General features: G+C 36.1%; 1 protein-coding gene across 1 annotated transcript in view; it reads right to left on the reverse strand.

The window, feature by feature from the left end:
- Window positions 1-1,428: 1,428 nt before the first annotated feature.
- The window catches only part of sorcs3b (sortilin related VPS10 domain containing receptor 3b), a 70,063-nt gene continuing 46,816 nt past the window's right edge, over window positions 1,429-24,675 (reverse strand). The window contains exons 10-27 of the mRNA XM_016566426.1: window positions 24,143-24,289; window positions 22,955-23,057; window positions 21,558-21,634; window positions 20,598-20,689; window positions 17,893-18,000; window positions 17,488-17,605; window positions 14,918-15,051; window positions 12,946-13,059; window positions 12,590-12,761; window positions 11,460-11,646; window positions 11,064-11,197; window positions 8,873-8,996; window positions 8,632-8,744; window positions 7,771-7,902; window positions 5,598-5,697; window positions 3,900-4,005; window positions 3,457-3,692; window positions 1,429-2,287 (exon numbers count right to left, since the gene is read on the reverse strand). Of these exons, the coding sequence (XP_016421912.1) occupies window positions 2,226-2,287; window positions 3,457-3,692; window positions 3,900-4,005; window positions 5,598-5,697; window positions 7,771-7,902; window positions 8,632-8,744; window positions 8,873-8,996; window positions 11,064-11,197; window positions 11,460-11,646; window positions 12,590-12,761; window positions 12,946-13,059; window positions 14,918-15,051; window positions 17,488-17,605; window positions 17,893-18,000; window positions 20,598-20,689; window positions 21,558-21,634; window positions 22,955-23,057; window positions 24,143-24,289 (2,259 nt within the window). The 3' untranslated portion in view covers window positions 1,429-2,225. The remainder of the gene's footprint in view (window positions 2,288-3,456; window positions 3,693-3,899; window positions 4,006-5,597; window positions 5,698-7,770; window positions 7,903-8,631; window positions 8,745-8,872; window positions 8,997-11,063; window positions 11,198-11,459; window positions 11,647-12,589; window positions 12,762-12,945; window positions 13,060-14,917; window positions 15,052-17,487; window positions 17,606-17,892; window positions 18,001-20,597; window positions 20,690-21,557; window positions 21,635-22,954; window positions 23,058-24,142; window positions 24,290-24,675) is intronic.

Below are 24,675 nucleotides of genomic sequence, written 5' to 3' on the forward strand. Positions count from 1 at the left end.
TACACCGCGCGCATAATTATTAGGCACGTTGATATTCTGATGATATTTTTTTCCAAGCACATTTTACCAATTCCAAACCACATCAATCTTAATAAATACTATTAATTTTGTATTTATAAGTGATATATAATTGTCCATGAATGCTGGAAGTGAAAAACTCATTATATTCACGTGTGCAGAATCATTAGGCATATTTTCTTTTACTGATAAAATGAGCCAAAAAAAAGAGGTTTAACTAAAACTTACTGTCAGATTCTGAAAGATAAATTCTTCAAACAGTGGTACAAGAGGATGTGGTGCTGGTCCTTCACAAGTCACTCACAACTTATCTGTCCATAATACAGATAAGACAGATACCATTATCTGTCTTAATGTATTTCACAATACTTCAGCATGCTATTCTTATTAAGTGAGGGTCATTTTTTTAGGATTTTTTACCCAAGCAAAGTCTCTGAGAACCTGACACCTTGTAATTCTGGAGACTCCAGGAAGGTTGCAGTTCTGGAAAATGGTGGCGCTGGAGACTAAATGTTTCCTGAAGGTTTTACACCTAATTCTTCACATTAATTCTTAAATCTTTTGCAGTTAACGTGTGTCTTTTCTTCTCCACCTGTTTTTTCTGACCCGCTGTCCCAGTGAGCATTTTACTGTCCAATGGTCATGTCTTAACTTTGCAATTTCTGTATTGCATTAATTTTTAATATTTCTCATGGGGATTTAATAAAGAGTTAAACCTCTTTTTTTGGCGCATTTTATCAGTAAAGAAAACATGCCTAATAATTCTGCACACCTGAATATAAGGAGTTTTTCACTTCCATCATTCATGGACAATTATATATCACTTATAAATAATTAAATACAAAATCAATAGTAGTTATTAAGATTGATGTGGTTTGGAATTGGTAAAATGTGCTTGGAAAAAAAATATCATCAGATTATCAACGTGCCTAATAATTATGCAAGCGGTGTATAGTAGGGAAGTATGCAATTTAAGATGCAACCCATGTTTAATGGCTGTGTCATAATGGGAAAAAAAAGGCTGAGCACTTCAGTATGTCCCACCCAAACTTCCTCTTTTAACAGGTAAAAATTCAACACAAACAAGTGAGAGAAAACAGAAACTATGCCTGGAATGGTTCAAAATGCAGATAATGCTGAATCACACTGTTTACTTTCATTTCAGCAGAGAATCTCTTTTGTATCCTTTCATTTAACGTGATCCTATTAAAGATTTTTCAGTGACACAGGTCATCTGCTCTACGCTCTTTACTGGAGGAATGAAAAGATGGTCGGTGTTTGGAAATTGAGAAACTGGGATACACAGGCCATTCAATAGTTACAGAAATGTCATGAAAATCCATTGTAAAGAATCAATGGGCAGTCACAAATGTAAAAATACATTTATTCAGATTAAAGTGACTTTCAGTTCACAGTCGAATATAAAACTGGCTGTCAGCTATTAGTAGCGATGAAACATGTGCTCCAAATGAGTATACTTCTAGGAATATAGTATCGTGAATACTAACCAAATTAAGAATATGTTGCCATCTTACAATAGTAATACACATTGCCAAGGCACAAATGGACATGTTCAGCAGATGAGACTTCTACACAGATGAAGGTACCAACCTCTATTTGTGCCATGTATATCTACTCGATCCTAAAACCATGCTCTTTATGACCTCTTAACATTGATTCAGATAAGGTAATCATCAATATAAACACATAAAGCTATAAGCATATTTCAAATGATTAAATATTGATTTTTCTGTATGAAAATGTAACATATATGATTTGGGAACTCTAAAAGTGAGCTGTTTTACAAATGTGAGGCAGTTAATCTTAATATATCTACAAGTTAGCATGCGGAGAATGATCTCTTACTTTTACAAAAGGAATTTGGTGCCCCTGCTTAGGAAGATTAGATCAGTTTCTCTGATCGTCGTTTTAGGAAAGAACTGTATTGGGGTGAAAGAAACTACTCCTTAAGTGCTGATATAATATACAGTATTATTCTACTGTTTTTGATAGCGATTTTGTTTAATCTGTAATTAAAAATACCTTTATTACCAGTTAAGGAATTGTTCATTTATAGAGCTTAAATGTAAAACACCACAATAATAAAAAGGCATAAGCACCACAACAACAGGAAAAGTTAAGGGGGAAAAAAGTATAATTATACATCTAATACAATTGATATAATCTTCAAACCTTCCTTCATCATTTCAGACATTGGTGCAGTTTGGAATCTGTCTGGTCCTTTGCCGCTCTCCAACTCCAAGGCCACCTAAACACACACACACACACACACACACACACAAAGCAGAAAATCACTGTAATTGCAACCAACAGGCAAGGGCAACTCTGTGATCAATGCTTTCCACTTCAGTGTCATGGGATCAGTCCTTGATTACTGTGAATCAGAAAGTCCTGGGACACACAGAAGACAATCACCTTCTCTGACAGCGGAGTAATAAAAGTACAATGAATGAATTGGGGTCCATCCACTGACCTCACGCTTACAAACAGATACACACAAAAACAAGCACATCTCTCATGCTCCTTGAGCGCAAATTGCATGGAATCGGAGAGCTTTCTGACCCTGCATAGACAGCAACACAACTGAAACCATTTTGGAGAGTACCACGACGCAAGCGCATGCTTTCCCCTGAATGTAATCAGCGTTGTTAACCTTCATTGGAAAGCGCGCGCATGCGTTGTGGTACTCTCCAAAATGGCGGAAGACGGTGATGTGGGGAGAAGAATTGTTAAATAAATTGCTCTTTTTGTTTTCTTTGCACACAAAAAGTATTCTCGTAGCTTCGCAAAACTGAAGTTGATTGATTGATGTCACATGGACTGTTTTACCGATGTACTACGTTTCTGGGTCTGGGAACGTTTCAGTTGCATTGCTGTCTATGCAGGGTTAGAGAGCTTTTTCGATTTCATCAAAAATATCTTCATTTGTGTTCCGAAGATGAACGAAGGTCTTGCGGGTTCGGAATGACGTGAGGGTGAGTAATTAATGACAGAATTTTCATTTTGGGGAGAACTAACCCTTTAATAATGATATAAAAGACTGCTAAAGTGTACTTAAATAAGCTACACCTTTCTTTACACTTTTAAGTGCACTTTGTAATAATGTCAAATTAAGTTTTATCAAGTACATTTTAAATTTTGTTTTAATCTTCCGTCATGCTTTAAAGATGTACTTTAATGTGTTGACACTAAAACACGTGTAAAAAACATGCAATAAAGTACTCAAAATCAATACATTCATTTTGCACTTAAGTATTTTCTTTGAAAGTAAATTATTTCCATAAAAAGCACGCTTTATGCTAAAGTGTACTTATTTTTCCACAAGACTTGTTAAGAAACTCACCAAGCAGACAGACTCAACAATGACACAAGAAAACCTAGCATAAATATTGTGTATGGGATAATGACTTTTCTCACCAGTATTGTGAGCCTCGAGCTCTTTCTCCATCAGTTCTCTTGGAGGTGGCAGATGGCTGAAGCTGTTGTGTTTTCCGGTGTTGGAGGGAAATGGTGTGTGTGCTGTGTGTGCGCTGCACGTTGTGAATGAAGTGGCTGTTGTACTCGTGCCGTTCTTCTCCTGTCCGACAGCGCTGATCATCTCGGGCTCCTTCTCATGGGTGTCCTCTGTTTCCACATGGATCCATGGGATTTTACTAGTGTTGTAGGAACAAAATTGGATGAGTTTTTGTTTCTGGTCCAAGTAGATCAGATCAAGAGGAAACAGTCACTGATGCCAGTAAAGTAAGCGAGCATCATTTGTCAGCATTGGTTGGTATTTCCAAGGCATATCAAAATGACAGTGTGTAATTAGCCCAGATTTGTTAAGCAGAACTGAGAGATTTGGGAGAGGCAAGGCTTACCGTTTGAACTTGTAGATGAAGAGAATAGCCAATCCCACCAGACCCAGAGAAACCAGTAACAGCATGGCAGAGCCACTGGGGAGAACACTGGAGTCCACCAGAGGTGCTGCAGGCAATGTTACACAGCATAACTCAATGTCTCATCTCACAGTCTGTATATAAAAAGCATGCGTGTATGCATTTGGCAGATGACTCCAAAGTGACTTACATTCCATTCGTTGCAAATTCTCATTACTTGCAGTCCCTAGGAATCAAACCCTGACCTTGGCTTTGCCAGTGCCATGTTTTTTCTTTCTTTGTTCTCCAGTTATAGGAAGGCAAATGCATTTAAAAAAGCTTTCTATGTGCTTTATTATCAATTGCATGTTCTTATAATAAATAAATCATGATCAATACTTCTCCATAAATGTTTCTATATGACTTTTAATATATAATATCCAACATGGCTGCCTTTGTGTCACCATGCACATATCTATTTGCTAGGAAAACTTTGCTGATTTTAATAAAATAACAGCAAGAATAAGTTAGTTATTGATATTATAAAATTAATAATTACTATGCCTAATATTTCATATATTGTTTATGAAGATGAATCATATTGAAAATGTATCAAATATTATACAGATATATTTATTTCATTCATTAATTATGCTCATTAAAATAAACATGACCATCCAATCATTTAGGTAAACAAGGTAAATATCAATTTTAGAGATTTACCTGCTCTATCATTATTAATATCTCAGTGATTTTCACTATAACTCTTGGTAACAATTTGATTTATGAATAAAAAATAAATAAACTTCATAAATAAAAAAAGGAATGAAAATGCTGTCCAATAAACGAATGATTCTAAATCTTGTTATTTTGTCAGAATGATCACTGATAAATAAAAATAAAGGAAGAATATATTACTGTCATATATAATATTATTTTACTATATGTTATTGGTATAACAATGGCTAACTGCAAAAACAAAAAGTCTGTTGACCATGAATATCTTTGCTGTCTCTCAGAGCGTGTCTGATGTGTGAGAGGCATATCCATTTCAGTAATTCTAAAAACTGTCTCACTCGTTCACTGCACACACACACACACACACACACACACACGCTGCAGTTCATCCTTCAGCCCTTTGAGGGTTGACGCATGATGATTGTGACCTTTCGGCAGAATGCAGGAGGCAATCTGAACCTTTTCCTGTTCGGAGCAATGAAGACAAATGGCCGTGTCTGAAAAGGGTAGAATTATATGTGGCAGAGAGACACTCTTTATGATCCTGTAATGTCATTTCCAACTCACTATATTGGTCATGCTCAGACAGGCTCCACATTATCAATATTAATCTAAAGTCCAGGGTGGATTATCTGTTCTCTGGGATTTTTAGCACCAAGGAAGTTTGAGGGATTTGACACAGTGGATCGTCAGCAAAGTAATCATGTAGTGTACCTTATATAACCACAGAAGCATAAAGTCACCTCACATAACCACAGACAGTGCTGTAATTTACCACAATGAGGCGGCAATTAAATGCAGAACACAATGCAGTTGACAGTTTAATGTAACTCAACCACAGACAGCAGTACCAAACGAGCCCTATAACCACAGACAGAAGCAGTGCGATGCATTTTGGGTCATCGGAGAGCATGGATTGTCCTATTAAAATCTTAGGAACAGAAACTTGTGTTCAGGTCTTACCCAGTGTGAGCTGAGACACAGACACAGTGACCCGCGTGTCAGGCTTCAGATCAAACTGGATCAGGTTCTGATTTAAAGCATTCATGAAGACCTCCGACATCTGAAACAAGAGAATGATAATGGTTACTGGTAATAATGAATATGAGAGCTAAAGTAAAGAGAAAGTGGAAAAGCCTTGTTTTAATCTATCATCGTATTTCATAAAATATTTAATATGCAATGTTACAACATTAAAGCAGCAAATGTGTGTAAATAATGATTTCAATAAATAAAATCATAATAATTGTGGACATATACTACCATTCCAAAGGTTTGGGGTTGGTAAGATTTTTAAAAAATATATATATTTCTTGAACGAAAGTCTCTTATGCTCACCAAGATAAAAAAAAGCAGTAATATTTTGAAATATTATCACAATTTAAAATGTAATTAATTCCTGTGATCTGAATTTTCAGCAGCCATTACTCCAGTCTTCAGTGTCACATGATCCTATAGAATCATTCTGATTTGGTGCTCAAAAAAACTTTTTTTTATTTTTATCATGAACGAAAGTCTCTTATGCTCACCAAGATCAAAATACAGTCAAAGCAGTAATATTTTGAAATATTATCACAATTTAAAATGTAATTAATTCCTGTGATCTGAATTTTCAGCAGCCATTACTCCAGTCTTCAGTGTCACATGATCCTATAGAATCATTCTGATTTGGTGCTCAAAAAAACTTTTTTTTATTTTTATCAGTGTAGAAGTTAAGCAAAGTAATATTTTTGTGGAAGCCATTTTTTCAGGATTCTTTGAAGAACAACATTTATTTGAAACAAAATCTTAAAGGTCCCATATTGTCAAAACTGAAATTTCCTGGCTTTTTTCACGATAACTGAGGTCTAGATGCTATGTAACTACCATATAAGTTTCAAAACAGTCAGTCCACAGTAAAATGCACACAGTCTGCATAAAGTAGCTGTGATTTTTCATGAACCGTTGTGACTTCCGTAAAAAATTGACGTCAGAACTACACAGTCACCGCCTTCAGTAACCACCCCGAGCACCGCCCACAGTCCCACTCTCCTTTTGCCAAACCCCCCAGACAACATTGCGCCCATGCCATTGCTGAGCAACGACAACACGGAAACATGTCGAAATGGTTAACTTTAACCACGAAACCAGATCGGCCGACCTGTAACGTTACACTCTCACTCAAAGGATGGACGATCTGACAGGATTGTTACTATGAGGTGGATCACATCTAACCTGTATAGTAAAGACAAATTCACCGTGTCTATCTGGTCATGATGAAGATGTATATACATCAATTTCAATTTCAATTGATATTCAATTTCAGCAGGCAACTATTTTTACAGCTACATTATTGTTCCAGCCACAATTAATCACAACAATGTATATACAATTACAAATGATTATATAGGCCTATAAATCATCAGTTTGTTGTTTTACACATGCACACAGACATTATATTGAGATGGTTTTTGGTACTTATACCGCAAATATACAGTATATTCTTAAGGACATCAAAACCTAAAATAAAACTCCAGAAAGGTGTACAATATGTGACCTTTAACTAAATGTTGTAACTGTCACTTTTAATCAATTTATTGCTTCCTTGCTTAAAAAATGTGTTAATAACTTTAAAAAACAAACACTGACCCCAAACACTTGATCGGTAGTCTATTTGTGCTGAGTTTATTAAAAAAATATTTATAAAGGCTGCAAAAAAGCTTTATTTGCATAACGATTGTGAATATGAATCGTTTGTAAGCCATTAAAAATGATCATACTACATTTTTCATTTTGGAAAGCTGTAGGTCATAACCCTACATAAACTGAGAACGCGATAAAAAAAAATACTGCTGATTTTAGCATAAATTTGAATTATTGTCAAGTACAAATTTAACTGGAGTTTTTATTTCTCTTTGTGGTTGCTGGGCATTACAATTCAGCCCATGACATTTTTAAAGTAAGTGCATGTATTTTTCAGCAGGTTTATTCGCTAGTAATAAAGCCTATTTTTATTGCCACTATAATTTATTTAGTCATCAGAGAATCATAATAGGTTATTTTAACAGATTGTATCAATCATCAGACCTTGTCATTTGGGGGATCATAGCAAAGCATTTTGTTTCAATATGCGCATGTGTGTGTGTGTGGTTCTTGCCTTATCAAGCTGTTCCTCAGTGTGTGATCTGAATGCTGACTGGTTTGTCTCAGGTAGGATAAAGAACTCAGCAGCAGTTGGAGATCCAGGAAACACAGAGACCAACAGCTGGTCCTCAGGGAAGCCGCAAACCTGGAGAAAAACACACACAGATAAAAATGCATTTCTCATACGCTAGTAACCATTAAATTAAACAAATTTTATCAGCATGCAACATTCATGACGGGATCTAATTCATGCGTAAAAGCTAGTCAATCATTTCATGCCCGTTTGCACATTAATAATATCTCCGTTAATGTTTGCAAATCATAATAAGTCATTCCAGCGAATCTCGAGACGGTTGTAATATTTATGATATGATGTTGTGTAACCGTATTGAAAGCACTCTGTTCAAGTTGAAAATCCAGAGGTATTGGGAGACCATTATATTTGTGCTTGAGCGACTCATTGTAATGGAGTTCTGCGAAGCAGTTCTTTGGCTCTGTTCTTTAATTGGCTGACTGGCTTTAGAGTCTCTCTGTTGCCGCATCAATATTCACTCTGAACTCCTGTGATTCACTCTCGCCAGCAGCACTACATTACCCTATCTCTCGCTCTCAGACTGAGGGGAAATCAGATGGATGCGTGAGAGCACGTAAAGCCTCTCAGCCAAAAACGAACCTCGCTGGAGAGCCCAGAAAGAGCCATCAGGCTTTAAACCAGCAGCGTTTGAGAGAGAGGAAAGAGAATAGCTGAAGAGAGAGGAAGCGTGGTGAGCTATCAGCAGCCTTTCAAGAAATTTCATGAGTTCTTTTCAGCAGTTCACTGACATGAACAGAGCACTCCAACAGGAACTGATGATGGACTTCAAGGTCGGTATACCTGAGAGAGCGTTGCCCTGACAACGTGCCCCACGTCCTGTCTCCATTCGGCAACGGACGGGTTGTGCTCTTCCAGGTTGGGAGAGAACGACAGCAGTAAAGAACGGAAGAAGTCTGGGAACGATAGAAACAGAGATGCCAAAAATTCCTCTTAATTCTGAATATGTCTCTGTGAAACTAAAAATACCACATTCTGTATCTCAAAGAACACTGCAATTTTCGGAACAACGGGAGGTCTTCACCTTTGACAGTGATGATTTTCACATCCTGTAGGACTGTGCCTCCCGCCGACACCTGTACGGTGACAGAGTTCAGTCCCTCTCGTGTGAACGTGTGCGAAACGCTTCCTTCCAGTGTGATCAGCGGCTAAAAACACACACATACGAGATGTTCGGAAACAGGAAAGCAAATCACAGCTCTGACTGATGTGTGAGTGGCAGAATCATTTATAGCAGAAACCAGTTACAGCCCTATATGGCCAAACTCCCACTGCGTTTCACGGTTCAGTTGTCATGTTTTTGATCTCGGGGCTTTTCGTAGATATATTGGTCTTAAGGATTTTCATGCTTTTTCCTAGTATTTCTTAACAAGCCGCTCTGTTCATGAGATTTACTTGTAATTTACGGAGGGCTTGCTGATGTAATTTTTGCGGTCCTTTTTTGTTTTGTTCTAGCACAAGATGGGCATGTTGGGCAGCAGCGCTAAAATGGACTGATGTTTTGTAAATGACATTTTAACATTAATATTCATTCAAAACAATGCGGTTACATTTTAATGCTGCCTTGTTTTCCGTGGAAATTGAAGTAGTGAATACGAAAACATTGTACTTTCAGTGTATAATGGGTTAAGTTAATGCATTTACTTCACTTGAATTATTTACAAGCAGATTTTCTAATATTGCTAACACACTGGAGGGTCTGCGTTTTGCCTGGTTGTGCTCTTTGCTGTATATTATTACTTTATTAAACATTAAAAGCAACCACAAACAAATACAGCTGGCTTATAAACAAACCTGGACTGCAAAACTGGGCAACATTTTTGCTGTTTGCCTCACCCTAAAATAATCCTAAAAGCCTGTATTATATATAAAGGAGGAAGGTACACAGGGTGAAATGAACAGATAATATTATTACAATTATTTCACGGAGAGAATCTAAACTAGACATTCAATTATAATGCAAAGCTTCTGTATAAGTGAGTTTTTAAATGCTTTTAAACGGCTCTGCTCTATGGCAGGTTTCCAGCAGGAAAACGCTCTAGAACTTGGATGCATAATCATTAAAAGCTGCTCTGCCACTTTTTATGTGTTTCACCTCAGAAATCTTAAACAGACGTGAACTGAATGATCTCATAAGTCAGTGATGTTTGAAAGCATCATAAAATAGTGATTCATATGCCGATAATAACTAGATTAAATCCATCCTAATCCTTCATGACACAAGAAATCAGTATAATGAAGAAATCAGTCAAAACAGTAAAAACAAAATATGTCAGCAATATTAACAACATAGACTACTGTTCAAAAGTGCGGGGTTGGAAAGTTTTTTTTAATATCTTTGAAAAAAGTTTCCTATGTTCACCATGGCTTTATTTGATCAAAAATACAGTAAAAATAATAATATTGTGAAATATTATTACAATTTAAATGATCTGTTTTCTATTTGAATATATTTTAGTCATTTATTCCTGTGATGCAAAGCCCTCCAGTCTTCAGTGTCACATCCTTCAGAAATCAAACTAATATGCCGATTTGCTACATGTATTATTATCATTATTATCATAGTTAAAAATGCTTGTGTAGCTTTATTCAGTATGGAAACCACAATACATTTTTTTTCCAGGATTCTTTGATGAACAAGTTAGAAATTACAACACTTATTTGAAGTATTTTGTAGCATTATTTAGAAAAGATTTGTCCTTGCAGACTAAAGTATCAATTGCTTAGGAAAAAAAAAAATCATAGTGACCCCAAACATTTCAACGGCCCAATAAAATCCTACCTTGTTACAAGCTATCTATAATTATAATTCTATCTGGGCTTTTTAACTTGGCCAAATTTCTAAGCTGGCAGCATTTTCCCCTTGTGTTTTCCCAGCTATGCCTGTCATTCATCAAAAACCATTTTGACAGAGTTAGAATTCATTTATTCTTTTTCTTTTGGTAGCAGGTGTTCATACTGCAAAGGGGAAAACACAGTGTCACAGTATCTTCCCCGCCAAAACGTGGCTTTACTTTTTACTTATTTGACCCCAATCCAAATCCATCTTAATAACAGGTTTACCAATCTGACCCTGGCAACCACAATATCTTTGGCAGAGCTCTTGTTTTGTTAGAGGTCAAAAGTAATACTGGGATAGCTGCCTAACCGATCTGGGCCTTTGGGCCACATGTGTGTATATAAATATATATATATTATATACTCAGCGTTTGAACCTCTGTGCTGTTATTGAACCACCAGTAGAAGGTAGCAGTCCTGGGCTGACTGGGCCACAGCACTGCTGTCAAGTTGGCCTCTTTTCCTCTGATGACGACCACCGGTGCCGAAAGAAAGATACGCTCCACGGGACCTAACATGACACATCGGACGTGATATCTCATCAGACACAATATGAAGTCAATAACGATCACATTTAGCACCGAACACAACAGCAATTTCTTCTTCTACACAGCCTTCATTGAGAGCTGGTTCTGAAATAGATTGTCTAGATGTGCAGTCAGTGGCATAGAGGTAATTTAGTCTGACAGGACACAGTTTTTTATAGTGACGGCAGTGGCTTCTTATAGAGAATTCAGATTCTTAGAAATACATGCGTGTGCTCATGTACATACTAGTGATGTGCAGATAGAGCGAGCTGCTGTCAGACCCATGACTGTTCTGAGCACGTGCGGTGACCCTGAATATCCCAGCGACCCTGTACGTGTGTGTGATGCTGTCACCAAGGCGACTTATATTGGAGTATGACACCGAGATGCCATCTCCAAAGTCCACATGGAGACTTGTAGACAGTGAGTCACCCTACAGAAAAAAGGCAAAAAAGTCAGGTATATTCTATGGTTTTGCATGTAAAGGCTTTGAAACTGGTTCTCAAACTGTGGTCCACAGATGGCAGGTGGTAATGATAACAATGAATTAAACTGATTTACTGTTAACCAATTTTATATAAATAAATACTCACAGTTATGTGTCAGTGTACATTACTGTTCAAAGATTTGGGGTCGGAAAGACTTTGTCACTTAGAAATCTCTTATATCAGCGAAGGCTGCATTTATTTGATCAAAAATACAGTAAAAACAGTAATATTGTGAAATATTATTACAGTAAAGTTTTCTATTTTAATATATTTTAAAATGCAATATATTCCTGTTATGGCAAAGCTGAATTTTAATCAGCATCATTACTCCAGTCTTCAGTGTCACATGATCATTCTAATATGTTGATTTGGTGCTTAAGAAATATTTCTTATTATGATCAAAGTTGAAAACAGTTGTGCTGCTTAATATTTTTGTAGAAACCATGATGCGTTTTTTTCCTGATTGTTTGATGAACACAAAGTTCAAAAGAATAGCATTTATTTGAAATAGAAATCGTTTGTAACAAAATAAATGTCAATACTGCAACTTTTGATCAATTTAATTCCTTTGTGCTGTTTTAATTGAAAAAAAAAATCTTACTGGCCTCAAACTTTTAAAAGATGGTTTGTGCAAGTTCATTTTTAACCTAGTTAGTGAGTCTAGCTAATTTAATTGCCTATAAAATTATGGATTGGTGGCACAAGGGAAGATTGATTAAAAGAACATCGAATGAGACCCCCTTATGAGATTTAGGGTTTTGGTGGTTTGGAAATTTGTTTTACTCTCATACTTGGTCTGCCATCTTAAAATGTTTGAGAACCACTAATCTAAAGAAGAACACCTTATAATATGAATGAATTTGTGTGTCTCTGCACCTGCTGACTTACATTTTGCAATGCTACTCTGAAGGTGATGTTGGTTCCCAGTACAGCAGTGAGCTGAGAGTTGATGGTGCTCAGCTGTAGGCCACTGGGTGCTATGGGTTTACACTGTTGCATTCTGGGACTCAGTGTACCCTTCAAACCCTCTCTACAGTTATTCAACAGCACTTTCCTGTACCTGCACCGACATACACAAAAGCATTAGAAAACACCCTCTGTTAGCAGCAGAAACACAAAAGTGACACGTATTTAATATACAAACACCCAAACACTCTTATGAAGGCTGTCACAAACAGACTCATTTTGCATGTATGGACATACTGCATTGTGTGTGCATCTGTGTATCTGTGAGTGTGTGTTACCCTGTGCTGTTGCGGTAGCGCTGTCCATGGCTGCAGGTGTGTGCTGGTAAATTGACATCATACCAGAATGCAGGTGCACATTTTCCACTGGCCTGTCTCTCAAACCCATAATCACTGCAGGGGAAATAATAAAAACACATAAATTATTCAGTTTGGTTACGCTTCTCTCTATGATGCAATAGCAGTCTATAGAGAGAAGTGGCTTGGATATATGCTGTATAGACTGCACTTTACATACACTGTAAGTTTTTTTATGGTTTTCTCACGCACCTTGCGAACCACTTTTTATATTTTCACTTGTGTTGGCTATATGAAACGTTCCCATGCTTTCTGACAAATATATTTCTCTGATTTTTCCTTGACCTTTACAGATATTTGCTATAAGGAGTCATTGAAAAATATTTTAATAGAGATTGCACTTACAAGAGTAACTTCCAGCCTAAGAAATATTTTAAATTCAATCATTTAAATTCATAATTTTTTATTTTAATTATTTGAAAATGAATTAAATGTTTACTCCATTATCTGCTTTCTAAAGATTAGTGCAACTTGCTACACATCAATTGCCATATTATATGTGCCACATTATCTGATGAGCACGGTGGCCGAGATAGCTCAACGTGCTGCAAATGGTTTTATTATTAAAATTAATTAACTAATAAATACGTTTATTATATAAAAAATAGATAAAAACAAAAAATGGTTACTATAGTGAAACCATGGTATGCACAAATTATCTATGGATTTACTTCATGGTATTTGTACAAATACAAATGGTAATCAATACGCCAAAAAATAAAATAAAATAAATAAATAAAATTGTTCATTTTTGTTTTGTTGGGGTAATTTTGTTGTGGTCTGTGCTACTTGTGCATTTCTTTATTTGTTTGTGTTGTGAGCATTTGCAGCACGTGCTGTCAAACTCATGATGTTTCCTTAATTTGCTTGTGCTTCTATTTGCATGTGTTTTCTGAAGTTGCAACGCAACTTTAGTTTTAGTTACTTTATGTGCTTTTTTATTTTTTATTATTATTTAGGTTTAAATTATATTAAATATAGTTTTAGTTTTAGTAATTTTAGTACTTTAACTTCAACATCAACTTTTATTTCAGTAACATTTCTAATTTCTAAGTTTTCTAATTTTCTAAGTTACCAAAAACAACTCTGACTTGGAATCAGGCTGTCAAACCTCTATGTTTTAAATCGACGCTATTATAGTAAATGTAGTGTAGAACATTTTCAAGAGCCAATGTCCTATTCATACCTAGGCGGAACCCTGTTGAGCAAACATTTTAGCAGCACGGTAGCCTTAAATTGTGATTGGTTAGTGACTTTACAAGGTATAAACTGCTGCAGGGGATCAGGGCTAAACTCAGTAACACTAGCTCCTTCAGGCTAATCAGATCACTGCCACATTTATCATCCATTTAAATATTCATTACTTATTCATTTGGAGATAATTAATCATTTGACATTATGCTAATTTTGCGCGCCTCTCATTCATACGTGTAATTTGCCTAAGAGCAGACGACTCTAATGGAGCCTGTGTGCGGTACAAGGGAGATTTATGTCGTCGTTATGAACAGCGCAGGAGTGTGTCTCCGTGTGCATCGGGGTGGGCTTGTAAAGACATCTCCATCAGTATAGCGATATGATTACGACAGACTGATGTAAAACCAGGTTTTTACCTTGCCGCCTCAAGAGCAAGCTAATTTAATGTAGCGACTGCAACAGTATCATAAACTGCTCTGAAAAAAAAAAACCTAACAAATGAAGGGAAAAACCTTGTTTTTTTACATTCAAATGCCACTTAATTAATCTGCATAATTGGTTGGATCCCTGCAGCTTTTGTTCTCTGCATGCAACACTGAGTCCTTTGATCCACAAAAATTACTGTCACTCATTTCCTCCATTGGAAAAGCAGCTGCTCTGCGTTTCCGTGTGTGTGCACGTATGCGTATGCGTGACTCACCACTCAAAGTCATAGAGGGTGCAGATGCAGGGCTCAGCTGAAACAACTCGAGAATATTCCCGACCCAGAGTGCAACGTGTGCCAGGCTTCCTCTTCATATACACCTGTCTCTCTCCCATCACACACACCTCACCCTGAAATGCACATAAATACTTAAATAACTTCAGTCAAAGTCACATGAAACAGTATTAGTACAGTATTAGTATACTATTATAAAATGTACAAATATTTTGAATTAGCTTTTATTTTATATTTTCAGTTTTCATTTAAATTTTATAATTTTTATATTAGTTCATTTTATTCGTTTTTATTCGTTTTTTTGGCCACACTTTATTTTAAGGTCCAATTCTCACTATTAGTAAAATATTAACTACAACTTTTGCCTCAATAAACTCCTAATTTGCTGCTTATTAATAGTAAGGTAGTTGTTAGGTTGAGGTATTAGGTAGGGTTAGGGATATAGAATATGGTCATGCAGAATATGTGCTTTATAAGTACAAATAAACAGCCAATATGTTAATAATAGGCATGCTAACAAGCAACTAGTTAATAGTGAGAATTGGTCCCTATACTAAAATGTTACCGTTATTTTAATTTTTTTTTGTATTTAGCCTTAATTTATTTTTATTTCAGTTTTAATAATTTTACTACTACAACTTTTGTTTCAGTAACATTTCTTGATTCCATTAGGATTTTTAGGTTTGACTTTCAGGTTTACAGTACATTATATTTTATTTTATTGCAGCTATTATTATTTTCAATTAACAAAATTATATGTATTAGTTTTATTTACCAATAACAATGTTGCTTGGAATCAGGCTGTCAAACATTTCTGTTTTTTTTTTATTAAAGCCATAACAGTAAATGTATTGTAGAATATGGGAAATGTGTTGCGATGAAATATGTGCACATAAATACTTATATATTCACAAACGCACACAGGAAGCAGGGTTGCCTGGTCTGCGAAACAAAACCAGCCCAACAGATTCTTTGCAAAGACCCGCCCCCTTAGTTACTGTTGCTACGTCCGACAAGCCATGGCACTCTAACGCCACATATCATGTTATCACGCAGTGAAAAATACATCGCGGAGCTAAGAGGAAACTGACAACGCGCTGACAGACAACATAGAGCAGGTTATTTCTGGTATGAAACAAAGTCTCTGCTTTCAAATGGTCATTTTTTAAGAAATTCAAACAATAAATACCGTTTTGTGGCTCTTTAATGTGTCGTGACAAATCACTGTAGCACCTCAGTTCAAGCGGCAGGTGAACCGATCTTCTCTTCCTCTTTAATAGTTATAGCATGAAATAAACATGAATGAACATAAGAAGATATCTTGTTTGAACCGCGGAAAGACGTCAATACACAACATTTTTCAAGTTCAAGTCCATCGATGTTAAAGGGTTAGTTCACCCAAAAATGAAAATTAACCTGTGATTTACTCACCCTCGAGGCATCCTAGGTGTATATGACTTTCTTCTTTCAGACGAATCCAATTGGAGTTATATTAAAAATTGTCCTGGCTCTTCCAAGCGTTATCATTGCAGTGGGTGGATGTTTCTGTTCAACAGTCCACAAGACGTCAAATACGTGCATCCCTAATAAACCGTGCCTCACACGGCTCCGGGGCATGAATAAAGGTCTCCTGTAGCGAATCCATGCGTTTTTGTTAAGAAAAATATCCATATATAGACGCACTTTATTTGACGTCTTTTGGACTGTTGAACAACCCCACCTCCCACTGCAATGATAATGCTTTGGAATAGCCAGGACAATTTTTTATATAACTCCGACTGGATTCGTCCGAAAGAAGAAAGTCATAAACACCTAGGATGCCTCGAGGGTGAGTAAATCACAGGCTACTTTTCATTTTTGGGTGAACTAACCCTTTAATAATCTACTCTCCTGTCTGGTTTGTTTGTCAGACAAAATGGCAGATTTGGTGTTATAATTGGTCAGATCGCCTGTCAATCAAACTCCCAGCAAAGTGTCAATTACTATTCAAAACTAGCCAAAACACATTTTTTATGTGTTTTTTCACTCCGTTGGCAGTCTCCTCTCTCAAAATAGCTTTTGTGTTAACCCGCAGAATAAAAACAACAATGGTAACAGTGTAAAAGTAGCCCAATTCCATGAGAATAGTGACAAGAACTCAAGTATGGACATGTTTCCCCCCAAAAAACTAAGTTTTCTAGTTACTTCTGCTTAGCTGAGGATGGATACAGTAGTTAGTACGAATTTTAGAAAACATATCGTGCTTCCCAGGAAACAGATTTGACATGCAATAGATGCTGACTCTGAAACTCCGTAAAACCACAAGTCAAGGCTGACGGACAACATGTCACCAATATTATGTGCCGAGATCTGTTGCAAAATCCATTACGACTCCATTAATTTCCATTCTGCTTGGGCATGTTACCCCAGAGGTGAAAATAATCTCCCGTGCCGCCCTAATTACTAGCGAATTCAGTGCCAAAAGAAACTCATGTTGAATGTTGAGTGAGTGAATTAGTGCGTTGCTGTTGAGACCGAACAGTAAGGCGTGCTGATAAATGTGAGGTGACAACCTTGTTTTGCAGGTGCCACGTCTGAAAGTCTCCGTCTGTGCATTTCCGCCCAAACAGGGAGCTGTAGTCAATCTTTATCAGCTGCCAGTCAGAGTGGTAACTAAAGTGCCCGAAGAATCTAGGAGGATAGAGATGCTTAAGCACAACAGGATCGGTTTGCTTTTACATTCTTTACAATTGCTAATGGATCAAAGAGTCTTAAAGGACACATATTGCTATGGCAAATCCGAGAAGGAAGTGTCAGTGCTATCTGTACAAGTAAGTGTGAGGATCCAGGCATGCAGACATGCAAATGAAAAGATTTAATGTGATAATAATGATCCCAGTAAGTGAAGGTTCATTACTGACACCTCCTGGACCATTCGGATCAGTGTGGCTGAGAGGTCGAGGTGAAATGATTCTTACGTAATGATGCGATTCTCAGTCTCTGGAGTCATCAAAACCCCGTCGACAAATAGGGGTGTATACGAAAAGCTGAGTTTGTCCCACTGCCGGCCTTCATCCAAACTAATCCTAGACACACATACATTTCACAAATCATTTCACTGCCAAAGCACATTAGGTTCATATTCTGATTAATATCCAGTACAGTGCACATTTGACAAAGACATAAAAATAGAAGATGCATTTGTTCAGTCATCTGAGAATATTTAGGCGATCCACAAAAACAAGTCATTGTGGAGTCACTGCATTAACATTTAATGTGGGCTACATCTGCATAATTACATTAAAATCAAATCTAATATATGCTCATTGAAAAATATCAAGACAAAATTATTCACCATACCCTACTTGTGTTTACATTACCCTCTAATCATTATTAGTCATGTAAAATGCATATTATGTCTCATTACACATTCAGTTTATTTTGCATTTCATTGTTCTTTTGTTGCATCTCTTTATTCTACTTTCTTTCTGTCCTTTGCATTATTTTTATTATTTTGCCTGAAGTAAGTGGCCCCTCAGTGTGTTTTTTTGTTTTTAGATTTTGTTCTTTCTATGGATGTCTTGTATTTTAAAGCACCTGCTTGTGTCCATGACATTTATTCTTGTGTATTTAGAGCCCTCCTGTTTGCCTTGTTCTGTGAGCACTGAATGTTTAACCTTAACTTACTGGTTAGTCATAGTTGTGTTTTTGGGGATCTTCATTTAGATTAAGATCATTTCAGCATAATTTGGTCATTTTTTTCATACTAACTTTCAGTAACCAACTGCAACTCTCTCACATTGCTGAGTCTGCAGATTTCTGCATAAATCAGCACACATCAAGTACACAGATTCTGTCTGGATATTGGTATGCTTTTAATAGTACACAACATCTATCATTTTTTATTCTATACACTTTATTGTGTATAGAAGTTTGGGAACAGTATGATTTTTTTAAATAATATAAATTAATACTTTTATTCACCAAGGATGCAATAAATTGATCAACAGTGACAGTAAAGTCATTTTTTATGTTACAAATGTTTTTTTTTTATATATATATATAAATGCTGTTCTTTTGAACTTTCTATTAATCCTGTTCAAAAAAATGTCCACAAAAATGTTAAGCATCACAACTGTTTTCACCACTGATAATAATAAATATATATATATATTTCTGGGCACCAAATCAGCATATTAGAATAATTTCTAAAGGATAAAGTGTGATTTCTGAAGGATCAAATTTACAATTTAAAATGCATTAAAACAGAAAACTGTTATTTTACACAGTATATTTCACAACATTACTGTTTTTACTTTATTTTGATCAAATAAATGCAGCCTTGGTAAGCATATGAGACTTCTTTCAAAAGCATGAACAATCTTAAAAACTGACCTAAAACTTTTGAATGTGTGTGTCTTCACAATGCTTTTAAAAGCATACTGTTCTCTGTATTATTGTTTCTAACAGACATAACAGTCTCTTCATGGAATCTTTTCATGCATAAAGCAAAGAATTTCTGGTTTGGTGTTTCTGTTGTTGTAGATATGGGTCAAAGTCACCCGAGTTGATGGCTGAGCACCCGCACACACACACATCTGACTCCTGTTCTAACAGCAACCCACAGGAGGATACAAGTTATCTTCCGCAGCCTAATTGATCCTGACAACATTTCAGAGCTTAGCACATCAAAGCCGCGTGTGTGACGTGGCAGGAACAACATGTGAACGGAAGCCCACTGAATCCCACCTCTGCTTCAAACCTTAACCCCCTCAACATGAGCATAAAAGCCCAGGCAAACACAGCCACCTGCACTACAAAGCCATGACAGGCACTTTCGCTGAAAGGATTCCAAATGTTTGATATGATAAGACCTATTACCTGCTGTTTATATCTGCCAGTCCTCAAATCAAAGCTGACGTTTAAGCATGAGGAAACTTCAAAACTTAGGCTGAATAAAAAATATCCAAAAAGTTAGCGATAAACTGCAGTGAACTCAAACATGCATAATCTCTTCTGTTCTGTTTTATATACATATAATGTGTCAAGTCAAGTCACCTTTATTTTTAGAGCACTTTATACAACAGAGATTGCTTCAAAGCAGCTTCATAGCATTAAAAAAGCTAAAGTAATCGAATCAATGATGCAAACTTTAAAAATAGCTCTGTAAAAGTTCAATTCAGTGATAGGCAGCTCTACTCAAGTGTAGTGTAGTTATTCAACTCGAGTAAGTAAATGGTGATTCAGTTCAATTTAATAAGTGTCAATGTTGCAAAATACGTACATAAATTATGAACAGATTCGTTTCAGCTATAAAGCAGCTCTACAGAAGACAATAGTGGCATTATTTAGCTCAGTTCAGTTCACGTTTCGTTCTTGTCTGTGTTAGTTCTATCAAATCTACTGTATACTATGTTTGTATATTAAGTGTCTTTTAAACCACTACTAAGCAAGCAAAAGGCAACAGTGGCAAGGTGACAGAAATGAAGAAACAAATCTTGTGAGAAACCAGGCTCAGTCAGGGGACTAGTTCTCCTCTGGCCTAAATGGATGAACACAATGTAATATTGATTCCAAACTGCATCACAAATCAGATTTGTGGGTTGATTTTATTCAATAAAATCTGTAAGGCAGTGCATTTATGAATATGCGTTTTTAAGGGGAAAAAAGCATTTTGTCTTACCATAAATGGCGTGTTGGTACAGCAGATTGTGTAACAGCTAATAAAGCCCCTCCATAGTCCAAAAACCAGACACTGTGCTCCTCCTCAAAAATCTAAAAAGTGTTTACAGAGTCAAAAACCTACAAGGTACTTTAGCATCCTGTCTCTTTGTGTTTCTCATGTTTATTTTAGTTTCCGTTCTTTTGAGTGGTGATCAGGAACAGGGTGCTTGTAATCTTAAAGGATTTGTTCACTTCCAGAATAAACATTTTCTGATAATTTAGTCAGCCAACATTCCAGGATTTTTCTCAATATAGTGGACTTCAATGGGGATCAATGGGTTGAAGGTCCAAATTGCAGTTTCAATGCAGCTTTAAAGGGCTCTACACGATACACATCACATTGGAAAGGTCACGCCCAGTTAGTTCTTCTTCTGTGTGCTCCAATTAAAAAAGGTAGGGTAGGGTGCAAAAATCCATCTCATTTTCTCCCCCAACTTCAAAAATGTCAGACATTGTTGTTTTAGCTTTTTTGTAAAGGGCATTTGACTTTTCGCTTTGTAAACATTGGGACGGTACTTCCGCCTACATCACACGTGACCTTTCTAATGTGACTATGTAATGCGTGAAGTCAAACTAGTGTAAGACGAGCATTTGTTGTTAAAAAGTATATACATTTTAAATGTTTTTTTAGAAAATGACAGATCATTTCGCTAGAAAAGACTCTTATTCCTCGCTGGGATCAGGTAGAGTCCTTTGAAGCTGCATTGAAACTACCCCATTGAAGTCCATTATATGGAGAAAAATCCTGGAATGTTTTCCTCAAAAAACGTAATCTCTTTTTGACTGAAGAAAGAATGAATTGAACATCTTGGATGACATGGGGGCGAATACATTTTCAGTAAATTTTTATGCTGAAAGTGAATTTTAAGACTACACTACAGTCCATGCTTAACAAGATGTGAGCAGGCGAGTGGTTTACCTGTCTCCATGTGTTGCCGGCATCAGAGGAGATGAACATTCCTGTATTAGAGAAGGAAAGCTCCGGCCCAATGTTTCCTGAGAGAGAAAACACTACTGTAACTCTCACAGACAGATTATTATTCCCCATGCATATGCTGGAGATATATTGGTGGATGAGATTTGATTCTATCACAGTTTATTACAATAGAATAAAACAGAAAATAATCCCTGCTGGTTAAAAAAAAGAAAGAAAAAGAGGTATGTGCTGTTAAATATATGCACTACAAAGGCAAACTATTGGATTTCAATCACGAATTTAATCAGTAATTCATTGAAAAAAACACATGGAAATTGTTTCCATCAGCAGCGGTTTAAATAATTTGCTTTTATACCGTCACTGTACTAAAGCAAACTGTGTCTTTAAAAAATATTAATTTTACAGCATATCTGAAATAAAAAAAAATTTCCAAAAAGAAGAAGAAAAAAAAAGAACAGAATAGCTCACGAGTCCTTTAATACAAAATTATAAAACAATTGCTAGTAATCTCAGGTTTAGGACCAGTCTTTAGACATCAAAATGAAATGATAGAATTATGAACTTTGGTGAATATAAAAAATTATGTATTTCATTAATATTTTAATTGAAAAAAAAAAAAACCAGAATATTTTGTGCTCCCTTTGCAGCCCCCATAGGGGGTTCTTGGATTTCTATTAATCAATTAATTAAGTGGGTCCAGTTTGAAAACCCCTGGTCTACGAGACCTGATTTAAGTCATTTGGGGTTAACACAACTGTGTATTTATATTTTGCCACGGCACAGCAATATAATTTCAAATCTATAATCTATGATCTCCTGATAAATTCCTGGTGCACATTGTCTGGTGTATACGAGTGCCCTCAAAGACCACAATCATCATGATGCCTGATGAAGAACTTTTGGTAAAGCTGCTGTCAGCGGCAAAAAAAAACATATTTTTCAAATCCCATATTTATACACTCTGAGCATGGGAAAGTGATTGCGGAACAGCTGTCGGACATGACAGGCAATTATGAATGTGGAAGACAGCGGTCATATTTTCTGCGTGCTCTGCATGGCTAACTTTTTGAGCGTGCATCTATCTAGTCTCATGCAGGAAGCTATTTGGGCTTGAGTTTTGAAGATAACTTTATAATGAGTCTGACAAGCAAAAGAACAGAGTGAAATGAGTTTTTATTCCAATCATGCCAAACTCTGCAGCTGAAAAACACAAAAATGTAACAACTTGAAAGCCGTGATTTGGCCACTCAAACTCCATCTGCATTTAAAAGCATGCCCATTTATATCCATTCTTCACTCTAATTTATCAGAAACTCCTGGGGGACTCAAGACTCCACAAGCATAAAAACAATAAAGAAGTGGCACAGTTACACACACACCTGTGGCCACTATAATCCCTGGAGCGGAGTGTTTGGTGGAGATAGTGTCAGGTGTGTAGGGGTTTTCAGACATCTGCAGGTGAAGGTGCAGGGAGCACGACGGCTGAAAATGAGAACATTACACAGTATTAAAATTATATTTCAATACATTTACATCTATCTACATAATCTCCTCTACATCAACCGACTGTAGCCTCAGCTTTCAAAAGCCGTGCAAATGAATCTGCTTCGGATCTCCGCGGCTATCCCTTAAATTAGTGTGACCCAATTTTTTGGAAACTAAAAAATCTAATCTTTGATTTCAGAGCTTCAGAAAATCATAATGTAATTATGGCAATTAGAATTCAGTGTCAAAAATCAGTACAGTTAAATGCAATCAACCACCTAGTGATTCAAAACTAATTGCATATGCAAGTAAGCAGCAAACTTTTGTTCTGTGTGTACAAGCGTCTGAATTCTTGTAACAGCCGTTGTTTAAAGTTGGTAATAAGTCCCAAAATACCCAAAGCACAAGGAAATACCCAAAGCACAAGGACTGGGAAAAAAACTAACTTGTTAAAGAATGACAACACGTGTGCAAACACTGAACCCACTGTCTTTTGGTGCAGCAGAATAAAAGTAATTAAGACTTTCTGAGATCTGCTGATAAATGACTCCAGTTGTTCAATGTATGTCTTAATTGAAATCACCAATCTTCCAGAACAGTGTAAAACATCAGTGAAAGTCATTACAAAGATACAGAGAAGGTGCTGTGTCTTAATCAAACCATCAGAAAGCACTGAATTCAGAGCTATTGTTTGGTAGCTGGCGGTTCACCCTCATTTCACTGTGAGACTAAAGGAGTTCCTCTCTGCAGGGCTCCACTGTAAAAATGCATCAAACGAAAAGCGTGTCAACACTGTAATGTCTTGTTTTCGTCTGACCATAGTTAAGAAGGTGTGTCTGAGTGTAATGTAATGTATATAGTGGATGTGACTGGCTCTGATGGAGTGCTTGTTTTCAAGAAAAGTGGGCGTGGCTGTGGTTGAAGTGGGTGTGTCACTGTAATAGGATCAACATTATTAATAGCTGTTTTATGTTAAATAGTATTTCACCTACTTTGATGTTGGTGATCTATGCCTTTTTGGGAACGTCCTTATGATTAGTAGGAAATATATATCTGGTTGAGTTCATTGCAGTGGCTCTCACCAGGTTGCAGTTGATGTCATGTCCTGTGGTGTCTTTTGTCGGAGGCTGTAGTAAGCTCCATGTCTGGCCTTTGTTGTAGGTTATATACGTTGTCATCTGTGCGTCTTCTTTCTTATTGGCTATGATCAGTCCACTGACACCCGCCACCTTTACAAGACAAAAGTGATCTGAACTCAAATACTTGAATTTCCTTGTTTTTGTGTGTTCATGATATATTATTATTAATAATAATTTATTATTATTTATCATTAATTTATTATTGATTATTTACTAATGTATCATTATTATTACTATTATACAGATTATCATAATAAAAATATTATCATTGTTTTTTAATTACATATATTAGATTGTGTTCTGCTAAATTATTATTATATAACAATTATATATATATAATAATAATAATTTTAAATCAGTACATTATTCTTATCATGGTTATTGTTATTATTACTATTATTTTTATTAATTATATTTTATTACTCTTGTTATTATTAGTACAATGTACTTATTATTTTATTTATTATTATATATCA

This window comes from Sinocyclocheilus rhinocerous, unplaced genomic scaffold, assembly GCF_001515625.1.
Source record: "Sinocyclocheilus rhinocerous isolate Xijiao unplaced genomic scaffold, SAMN03320098_v1.1 scaffold392, whole genome shotgun sequence".
Classification (NCBI taxonomy): domain Eukaryota; kingdom Metazoa; phylum Chordata; class Actinopteri; order Cypriniformes; family Cyprinidae; genus Sinocyclocheilus; species Sinocyclocheilus rhinocerous.